The sequence below is a fragment of the Cyprinodon variegatus genome, unplaced genomic scaffold (genome assembly GCF_000732505.1).
Source record: "Cyprinodon variegatus isolate N-32 unplaced genomic scaffold, C_variegatus-1.0 Scaffold918, whole genome shotgun sequence".
Taxonomy (NCBI): domain Eukaryota; kingdom Metazoa; phylum Chordata; class Actinopteri; order Cyprinodontiformes; family Cyprinodontidae; genus Cyprinodon; species Cyprinodon variegatus.
The window spans coordinates 1-10,915 of NW_015151371.1; the positions used below are offsets into that span (position 1 = coordinate 1).

General features: G+C 37.3%; 1 protein-coding gene across 1 annotated transcript; it reads right to left on the minus strand.

Annotated features, from left to right (window-relative positions):
• Positions 1–739: 739 nt before the first annotated feature.
• On the minus strand, positions 740–5,287 carry LOC107099915 (ankyrin repeat domain-containing protein 34C-like). The gene is made up of 2 exons (XM_015398220.1): positions 5,024–5,287; positions 740–3,078 (listed from the first exon to the last, which is right to left on the minus strand). Exon 2 carries the CDS (start codon positions 3,031–3,033, stop codon positions 1,441–1,443), a length of 1,593 nt encoding a protein of 530 aa, XP_015253706.1. The 5' UTR covers positions 3,034–3,078; positions 5,024–5,287; the 3' UTR covers positions 740–1,440.
• Between the last annotated feature and the right edge of the window lie 5,628 nt (positions 5,288–10,915).

Here is a 10,915-nt window from a genome sequence, read left to right on the forward strand (position 1 = left end):
AGTTCGTATGAAATCGTACGAAAAGTTATGCACACTATTTCGTACGTTTTGGACGTTTTTCCTCAAAAAACCAGATCGGTGCGCATGCGCTGGTAGACAGAAAAAAAAAGCAGATCCGCAGACGGACATAAAACTGGGAAAAACAGTGCAATTATCACTTCTTCATGTCTCTGACTACGTTGTTTGCTGTTTTATATCTTAGGGTTAGGGTCAGGGTTAGGGCTAATTGTAATTTATATTCCATGTTCTTGAATGGGGTGTAAGATGCGCATACGACGAAAAAAACGTCCAAAAAGTACGAAATTACGGTGAATAACTTTTCGTACGATTTCATACGAACTCATAATGAGAATACACTGCTTGTTTTCTATCACAACTACTCCAACCAGAAAGTATCCCTAAAGACATAACTGATGGTGCACCACATCCAAACTCGATTTTTCCTTTTTTTTTGGTAAATGAAGATGAGCTTCTTTGTAAATAACTGCTAAATGCTGACTTTATGGCAGTTTATAGTTGGCAAGAATATTATTTGTATAAACATTTATTATGTTTGGACAATTGGAGTTTTATAAAGACACCTGCTTACAGCAGAGCTTCTCCCAGCATTACCTTTTATTCATCTCTATTGGGGATATGAGCCCCAGCCTGTTGATCTTTGCCACGTCTTTCTCTTTCTCTCAACCCCATTTCTTGTCAGGCTACATTTAAAGAAAGGTAACTAGTGCTAAAGAAAATCTAAACAGAAAAATCTCTATTCGCACTAATCAAAGACATCTCGACAATTATCAGGTGCTAGTCAGATAATAACTACTTCTACCCTTTCAGCAGAATCTCGCTTCCAAAATTGTGAAATATCCTTTTAAAGTTTGTAAACATAAATTAAACTGCCTTCATATAATAAATATATATGTTCATTTCTCTTTCGTTTCTTTCTCTTGAAGGCACTTTGTACAAAATTGCTACAAACAGTCAGGTTTCAACCCTCGCAAAGCTACATCTCAGAGAACTGCATCACTCCTTTGTCTTGTCCACCAAAATTCCGTTAAAGACACTCATTTTTTATGCACAAAGTGCACCCAAGTGGCCTGCTGGCTACAAATTAACCCTGGTATGTTGCCTACATATTACACAATCATGTAAAAGAGGTTCTGAGAACAAAGGTACCACATCTTGGCCTTTACATTCAAAAATAATACATATACAGGAGATGTTGTAAAGTCCAAAGATGATCCTTAAGCTGAGTGTAACACAGGGAAAAATATCTATATTGCTTGTTCGATATATATTTATGTTGATTTATTTGTAATAAATTATACATTTTTCAACATCTAGATAACCGTGTGTGGAAACAGCTGAGGCTATGGATGTACTTCCTGGTATTATAGGGTGCTTTCATATTTACTACCCCGGTATTTGCTGCATTAACGCCATAACTAACTAATGAGGAGGCTCCTCAAAATCATAAAGCTGCCTCATCTGCTCCACTTGCATAGAGTGCCTTCTCACAAGTTTCTTCTTTGTCTTTAGACCTCCTGTCTTTGGTGTGTTTGGTGCTACTGGGGCTATGGATTTTATACCTGTTGAAAGAGGTGAAGAGGGCTTGTTACTGGCCCCTATATCAGGAATGGGTGGGTTTGGGTTGACGTTTAGGGGGGGCAGGTGGCCAGGCCTAGTGTGCGAGATGTAGTCCAACAGTAGCGTGCCGGAGCCCCTCCTTTCCAGGAGTCCAGGTGCGCGCCTTCGTGCCGTGCTTGGAGATGATGTGCTTGCATTGCTGTCAAGCGATTCTCTGGAACTGGTGAGCATTGCAAGTGGAGAAGTGTTTAGTTTCCTTCGCTCCACTGGGACTTTAGGAGAGTCTAACATGGCAGAGTCTGAGTAGAGCTGCGAGTCTGAGTCATAGTGATCGTTTCCTAGACGTCTTCTGTGCAACGTCTCTCTGAGGCTGACTTGTCCGCTGCCGCAGCTGCTGCCGCTCTCCTGCTCTGTGGGCACAGTACTGCGCCGAGCCAGAGGCTGGTGCTGTCCCAGAGATCTCTCGTATGAAGGCTTAGAAGTTGGAGGGACTGATAAGGAGGTTGTCATTTTGCACGGCTGGTCACCCACCAGCGGGAATAAGCTGTCCTTCCCATCCACGCTGCTCTGCCGGGACAGAGCAGCTCTCCTATTCAGAGAGAGGCCGTTCACCCCAGCAACTACATCCTCATCAGAGCTGGCTTTCTTGCTCTCCTCATAGGCAGCAGCTGCAGCCAGGACAGAGGGAGCAATCAGGCCCCAGGGCTCTGATTGCAGCCGCTTCAGCTGAGGCAAACGCGCCCGTTTCGGGTTTACCGGCCGGCGAGTTGGAGATGTGGGCCCATTTGTGAGCTTTGTTGCAGAGACGGACGTTTTTAGCTTCGTCTGGAAATTAAATACAGTGTTTTGTTCCTCTTGCTCAGATGTAGGAGACGCAGTGATACTGATGTCAGAGGGAGTGGTGCAGTACTCTAGAGACGACCTCTCAACCAGCTCTGGAGATGGGGGCACATTTAGATACTGTTTGGTGGTTTTAGTGCCAGATGGTGACTTGTCTGTCGTTATTATAATGACCTCTTTTCCTTTAGCTTTGCATGCATCCAAAAGTAATTTTAATGTCTCCTTATCATCTGCATTGATGGCATAGACCAGAGCCGAGGCCCCACTCCTGTCCTCCAGACTTGGATCAGCACCGTTGCTCAGCAGGTGATCCACCACCTCGTGCCCAGCTTTATGGATGCAGGCATGCATTAGAGCCGTCCTGCCCGCCTTGTCCTGTATGTTTGGGTCCGCTTGGTTGTCCAATAGATATTTGACAAGCTTTGACTTGCTCACGCTTTGCTGGTCAGAGTGTCTCGACATACAGGCCACCATGAGTGGCGTCTCTCCCCGCTCATTGCTCTCATTGATGTATGCGCCTCCTTCCAGCAGAAGCCTGGTGAGTCTTAATCGTCTGAGCCACACTGCCTTCAGGAGAGAGTTCCCATCTGTGCGCAGCTCCAGAATGTCTGCCATTTCTCCAACCTGTTGCAGGTCCTCTTGATCCTACAGCTTACAGATCTTTAAAGAAAATATGAAATTAATAAAGCATATTTTGCCACTCAGACAGGCATATACATGACTATAAAAGTTTGTTCAAAATGTAAGGACAGTATGAAAAAATCTTTGAAAAAAATATGTTGCCCTTTAATTCAAGTTAAACTGAAAGCTGTGATTAAAATATCTGATTTATGAAAGAGCAGTAGCATACATTTTGTACACCAATTCATGTAATCAACTCTGTTTCTTATTGAACCTATTTAAGTTGCTAAATAAGCAACAAAATGCTTGTAGACAGAGATTAGATATTTTTTTTTGTCATGCTGAACGTCTCCCCCAAGCTTATGCCGCCCTGGATAGTTTGCAATATTAAGCTTATTAAAATCTTTTATTTTAAAACAGCATAGAAAGGCAGATCTGTTTCTGAAATACTTGGTCCAAGCAAACAGTGTCTCTGCACTGAGTGAGTTTGCCTATAGGAAAATGATGACTTCTACATGAATTCAGGAAAAAAAAAAAATGTTTGTATTTTCCAGTAGATTTATTTAAAAAACAGCCAAAGCAAATAGATTTGCAATCTTTAAGATTTGACATGTTTGCATTATACAGATTGGGGAGAAAATCACCATCTGCTAAATGTTGGAGGTAATTTTGCTTTGGGAGAAAAGGAAAAGGATAAAAGCTAACATTTTGTGGTGGAGTTTATATACAGTAAAATCGGTTAAGGGTGCCATACAGGATAGGATTCATCCTGGTTTAAATAAGCCCTGCCTTTTATTTTGGCATTTAACTTTTTCCAAATTAACTGTATTTAAAATCAGATTGTTGCTTTTTATGTAAATGCAGAATAATAAATGACAGGGCTCATAAATATTACAAGAGTGTTGATTCATTACTAGCAGAGATAAAAGAAGGATCTTAAATTTTACCTCTGAAAAAGGGCCTTTTATTCATAATCCATATGAAGAGCACATGTGTTATGATTTTGAATTTTACAACTTGAATGAAGCTGTTATTTAAAATCAGTTAATAGATTTAAAATTTTAGCAATGTGTCATTAGTTCAGAAACCCACCCTCTGATTACAATAACTCAAAAGTAAAATATTTGTTTATAACTTTAAGCACTTAGACTATGGTTTAGAAAAGAACAACTGTGACCAAATATAAAATACAAATACAGCTGTTCACATCTGCCTGATCAGCATGTTTACCTCCGCTTGTATTCTGTGCTTTGAGCAGAACAAAGCAAATGCACCAGAAAATGCAGATTTAACTACTTCGTTTGTTTATATGGTGCTTTCCTTTTCAACAACCAGCAGGTGGCAGTCTAATACAACATAAAGACCAAAACAAATAAGTTCATAATAGAAAATATCTTTCAGTAAATATATTATGCAGGCTAACTAATAAGTCAAATGAAAATCATTTGATTGAACATATAGTTTCTCTGTGCGCTAAGGTGGAAAACATGGAGACACAAGCAGTTAAAGTTTCAAACACAACTGATGTGTAGCCAGGTGATGTAATTTAGAGTAAAACGTTTCAAAACTGATCTTTTATGAAGACATTAAATATCTATATCTATATTTGCTAAAAATCACAAGCAGATGATTCATCTTTAAATAAAATATTTGAATGTCTTAACATTTTTATCAGAGGCTACAATTTAAGCAGTTATTTCTGTGTTTAAATTCAAATCATAAACATCTGGTGGCTTTAAATGGGGGTTCAGTCAGAGCGGAAACAGCTGATTGGATAATTCTCTTAATTCCTGAATTATATGTAAATTATTGCTCAGATATTAATCTGGGTCCAACAGAAACACGTTTCTCATTGAGTGTGAACATTAAGAAGTTAACCTAATGCCACCCAGCCAATACACAAGACAAGAACATAAAGTTTTCCAACCTCCATCTGCCATATTTTCTGCAAAGGAACAATTTAAAGGATGAACTTAAGGCTTACCTGCTCAGAGAAGAGTCTCTCCATGCTCAGAGAGCGCGGTGCCATCAAACAGGGATGGTACATGCGGAGGGAGAAATGATCCAAAACACAAACTTTAGCTCTTATTCTGCAGCTCCCAATCAAATGCGTCCTGGTTTAGGTTACTGTGCGCCTTCCCTATCTGTCACCATGAGCAAATGATGACGAGCTTGTGTGGCTTTTTGTTGCGGAGGCGCGCTACATCAGTCCAATGGGGAGTATTCCTTTCACTGCGCACTCAAGGATCACAACCTGGAGATGCGGAGGGTTATAAATAACTTAGTTTCTTGCTTGTTGAATGAAACGTGTTGTCTCTTGACGTCAGAGTCGCCCGAAATAAACTGCGTCTGATGAAAAACCTCTGTCCTGATCTTTACATCTGCAGGACGCAAACAGAACGAGCGCCTCCTCCTATGGAGACTGCAAGGCTTGTTCTACACCCTCTTCTTTCCATTTTATCAGGATTATTATTGTGGAAATGAATATTAACAGAGAAGCATTTAAGAAAACAAGTGGTGGCTTCTAGATATCAAAATAATCAGTTCATGCCCCAGTTAATAGGGATTTATTTGTGCATAACCCTTTAAAGCCTGAACCATGAAGTAACTGACAGAAGATTCTAATTTTCCAAAATAAAATTGTCATTGAACTTTCTGACAAATGAAATAGCAGTATAAATTTTGTATCCGTTAAATTGCATCATTTATTTGCATCAGTTTTGATACATTACACATTTCTATATCATCTTTTAAATGTTTTCTGTTCACTACATGTGTGTGATTATGTAAGTTGGGGTTTTAAGAACAAAATCATCACACTGATGATGCTGAGGTACAAAAACTCAGGTATATGTTAAGTAAGCATAATATATTAAACTTAAGTGTTTAAATAAAGTTAAATAAAATACTGCTGTCATTTTGCACATTTCTGATGTTGCTGCTATTTTCACATATCCATTACTGTAAAAATGTCCACAGCTGTATATTGGTTATTTATTCTCCAGGGCACAGTATTTATATTGTAAAAACACTTTACAGCACAGAATTATTTTATTTATTTTACTTCTGACTATTCTGTTTTATACACTTTTTTGAGGCCACATTAGTGTGACCACTTTGGCAATAATCTTTTACACCACAATTTCCCCATTGTGGGACAATAAATGGATTTTCTAATTTATTCTAAATTGTAAAAAGCCAAGTTTGTGAATGACCTCAGTAATTACTATTTAAGTTTATTTGAATTAAAAGTTCAACTCCAACTCTAACTCAATCCATTGTTGTCTAGTTCAGAAGGTTTCCATGTCTCTGGTGTAAATGCGTTTTTTATTTGGATTCATTTTAGCTTTATTGGAGAAAAACAACATTATGGAGACCAAGAAACACAACAGACAGGTCAGGAATCAAGTTCTGAAGGAGTTCTGAAGGAGTAATAAGGTTTTTAAATAAGGTTATTTAAAAAAAAATATAAAAAATACCCCAAATGTATATAGCAGCTAATTTTCATCTATCTGGAACAAAAAAATAAATAAATAAATAAATAAATAAAAAAAGGATGATCATGTGGGTATGGGAGAGAATCTGGTGACTGGGAAAGATAGGATAGAATAGAATAGAATAGAATAGAATAGAATAGAATAGAATAGAATAGAATAGAAATCCCTTTATTGTAGCACAATGGGGAAATTCCGATTTTAGGGCAGCAAAAAGATTATAGAAAAAATTGTCCCACCAATATGGACCTTAGAAAAGTGCCTAAGAGTAACATATTAGTGAAGAGTTAAAAAATAAACAAATAAAATACTGTACTGTAAAGTGTTTAAACACTATAAATAATGTTTCTTAAATACTTTTTTTAATAAGGCATATAAAAAAACGTAGAAAATCAGTTATCACAGAAAACACATGGAAGAAAATGCTCTTATTAGATGAGACAAAAGGTGAAATTTATGGTTAACATCTAAAGTGCAGATTTAATTCCAGTTCGAACAAAGTTTCCCAACAGTTAAAAAAAAAAAAGGTGTTGGCAGCATCTTGCTTTGGGGATTGTTTCCTAAAGTAAGTACATGTTACAGTATTTTTTCAGAGTTGAAGGAAGGAGAGATGCAAGTCCTGGAATTGAACATGGGATTAATCTGCAGAAAGACTTTAAACTGGGGTGGATGTAAATGGTCCAGCAGGGCAGTGGATGTAAAAGGGTTAGTGATGCAGTCAAACTGAAAACCACTTTGCAATATAGAATGAACCAGAATTTCTCTCTCTGTAGTGAATGTGCAAAGCCCATACAGAAATATCTTTTTGAGTTTTGATTTCAAGAAAGGTGATTTTACAAATATCAGACAGAAGCTTAAGTCATATAATATCGAAAATCAGATGTGATCACAATTATAGTACTTGTGGTCATGTATCATATACAGTCTCAGTAAGAGAAAAAAAAGCTTGTGGTTCTAACATGGCTAAACATGAAACGATTCTGCATGCATGATAACTTCTGCAAGGTGCTCTGTATGTTTTCACACCTATGCATATTTACAAAGTACAATTAAAAAGGGCAAAACTTGTAGCAGCCATCACCGCCATACAGCCTAATATGGACATTTCTATTTTTAGGTTGCTATGAGACAGCACAGAGGCAGCTTCTAATGAGAACAGTGATGTTCTCAGCACTGCAAGGAGCAGGTAAATCAGACCTCCAACATACCACCAATGACAGCAGGGCTTTCATGATAGTTTATGGAGATAATCTTTGCAAGCAGTGTTTTTGCTTTCTTTGAACTATGTTATTATTGTTTTTTTCCTTCCCAGACAGAGACTGATCATTTTATTACTCATCCAAACACCTGATGTTTTAGGACCTCCAGTTGTCAATGCTTGCAGTGATTTTTCACCTGTGATTGGCTCCCCGGTCCCTCAGGATGTGTTGTTTATGAGGCACATGGAGGTGGTTTTATGAAACAGCACACCCCATTATCACTGAGTCAAAAGACACATCTAAATCCATCTATATTCAACAAGCATTAACCACAAATGCAGAAACAAAAAATAGCAACAGTTCCGGTCATAAGTTTACATCTGCTTACATAAATGTAGTATTAGCATGGGGTTATGATTCTTTTTTCACTGCAGGAATTAGACTATACATTGCACAACTTTCTGCACAAGTTTAAATTTATTTAGCAATTTATCAGATCCAGACGGAATCAAAACTAAATATACTTATCGATTCAGTGTAATATGCATGTGCAACATAGATATTTTCAGATATATTAATGCATTCATTCTAATATGTCCCTCAGCAAGCTGTACTTTTGTTACTCACTTCTCTCTATCTAAATTTTAGTGTAAGTCTGGTGGGAACTTTACCCATCTTCTCAACTAGACTTCCTCTAAAATGGTTGTTTTCCTGCTACATACTCAATACTCGAAATTTCCCCACTATGGAAAAATAAAGATTATTTCTGTAAGATTTAAGGAAATTCTACATATTTTTTGTTACAGATTAATCTGGGGGCCCTACTAGAAGCTTAATGTTATCCAGCAATATTTATTCCTAGTTCTTTGTTGATGCAGGTTATGATAATATCCAAAGAGGAGACTGTTTTATTTGTTTATCTATTTTTTCACAAAGAGGACATGGTGCATAAAAGACGCACCTAATCCTAACAAGATAACAAGATGATTGAAAATTGCATTTACCCAGATGGTAAAGCCCACCTTCATTTTAATCAGGTTTTTTGTCTGGCGAATAATGAGACATAAAGTTACTAAGACAAGACATATGTTTCGAAGAATCAAGGACAAGCATACCATCTGTCAAGCATAGTGGTGGCAGAATCATACAACAGAAGAAAATAAATAGTTTTTTATATATGTTTATCTCACTAAATCAACAGCTAGCAAATGGAATCAAAGTTTACTCCCAACACAAATCAGCACTGGTTTTGAAATAGATTAAGGTAATATTAATTAACAACTTTAAACTTTCAGATTATGCTTCAAACTTTGATCTGCACCAGTAAACCAAACAATCAAACAAAAACCGTAACAAATCATCCAGAAAGGATAGTAACATACCAATCCATTATTAGGTATAGTGGAGAATTTCTGCGAAACTTTTCAAAAGACCCACCATGTTTCACTATGTCTGACTCATCATTGGTAAGATAGCTAACTGGGAATGAGCACGTATGTTATCTAAACATATCACCAGAATAATTGACAATTATTTGACCACTTATTTTGATGATCCACCCGGAAAAAGAACATCCTCCACTATACCTTTAAGATTGGGTCTTGTTGATAGCTATAGCATATATAGCTTATAGAAATCTTTAAAAATATTATATTAATGTAATTTATGCTCATGATGCATGCATCTAAACCTCTGACCAGAACTGTGATTATCTTTATTAGTAGTGTGACCCTTTTTGTGTAGTAATGTTAAAAGAAATGTGAGTAATATTTTTGTTTTCTGCTAGAGAAATAAATATATTTGAATTATGTTACACTGAGCTGCTCTCTGCTTAGGGTTGGACCAAGACTTAAAGCAAGGTCAAAGCTCACGGCGTCAGACACTTTCATTAGCTTCATGAGCCGCACAGACGTCAGCAGTCCACATATGGTGCGATCTTTGGCCCAACAATGCTGTCGTCGGAGGTATATTAAAGGAGAACTAAATAATTTAAACGCTGTCACCCCTGGGAGCATTTTCCATTTTCAGATATCTTACATCGCAGCTGCTGCTCTTCCTTCCTCCAGTTCCAAATATAACCTTTTCCTCTGTCTGCATTGTGAGATTTTTCCTCATCAGGCTGGCGTATAGCTCTGGGAATATTAATACACCTGCCAAGAGGACACATAGAAGTTATCAACATTTTTCAGATTTTTGAAAGTCATAATGAAGAAATTGTCAATTAAAAAACAGATCATAGTTTTATAACAAGCTCTTAAAATAATTAAAATTAAAACAAAGTTAATCAGAACATAATTAAAATCTGAGTGAGTATAATAATGAACTATTTCAATTTGTGCTTGATTATTCTAATGCTAGACTACGGGGTCTATTTTTAAAACCACATGGTGATTAAATGTCGGGCTTCACAGACCTGTTTTAGAAATGTGGGAATCAGAGGTGATTTTATCCAAGATGGAAAGATGTGCTAAAACCTAAAATATGGTATTTGTGTTATGTTCTACTCCTCATCTTTACAGCTTTAGCAATAGATAGATGCTATTGAGGCAAAAAATATTTCCTGGTTTGTATTTGAATAAAATAATGCTGCAATACATTTTAATTGAACCTTGATAAATTAAAGATTAAACAAATACATCTTGAGATTCTCTGCATGTGTTAATGTAGCTGAAATAATCAAACAATTTTTTTCTATTTGAATTTCTATTAGTATTAGTCTAACATCAGTAAACAGATGAAAATTTTTTGGGGGGGAGAAATTCGAAATTTACATGGTGGGTCATTTACCACAATTTTTTTTTCCCACTAAATTGAAAGAACATGAATAAACTGGGTATTGCTGATTCCAACATAGGGTTGCACAGTGAAGCAGTGGGTAGCACTGCTGCCTTGCAGCAAGAAGGTCCAGGGTTTGCATGGGTTCTCTCCAGATACTTGGGCCTCATCCCACAGTCCAGAAACATGACTGTTAGGTTAATTTTTGCTCTCTAAATTTCCATTAGGTGTGCAGGAAAAGTTGTTTGTCTCTGATTTGTCCTACGATAGATTGGCGACATGTCCAGAGTGTACCCCGCCTCTCGCCGCTACCCCAGCTGGGATAAGTGTGATGGATGGATGGATGGATGGATGGATGGATGGATGGATGGATGGATGGATGGATGGATGGATGGATGGATGGATGGA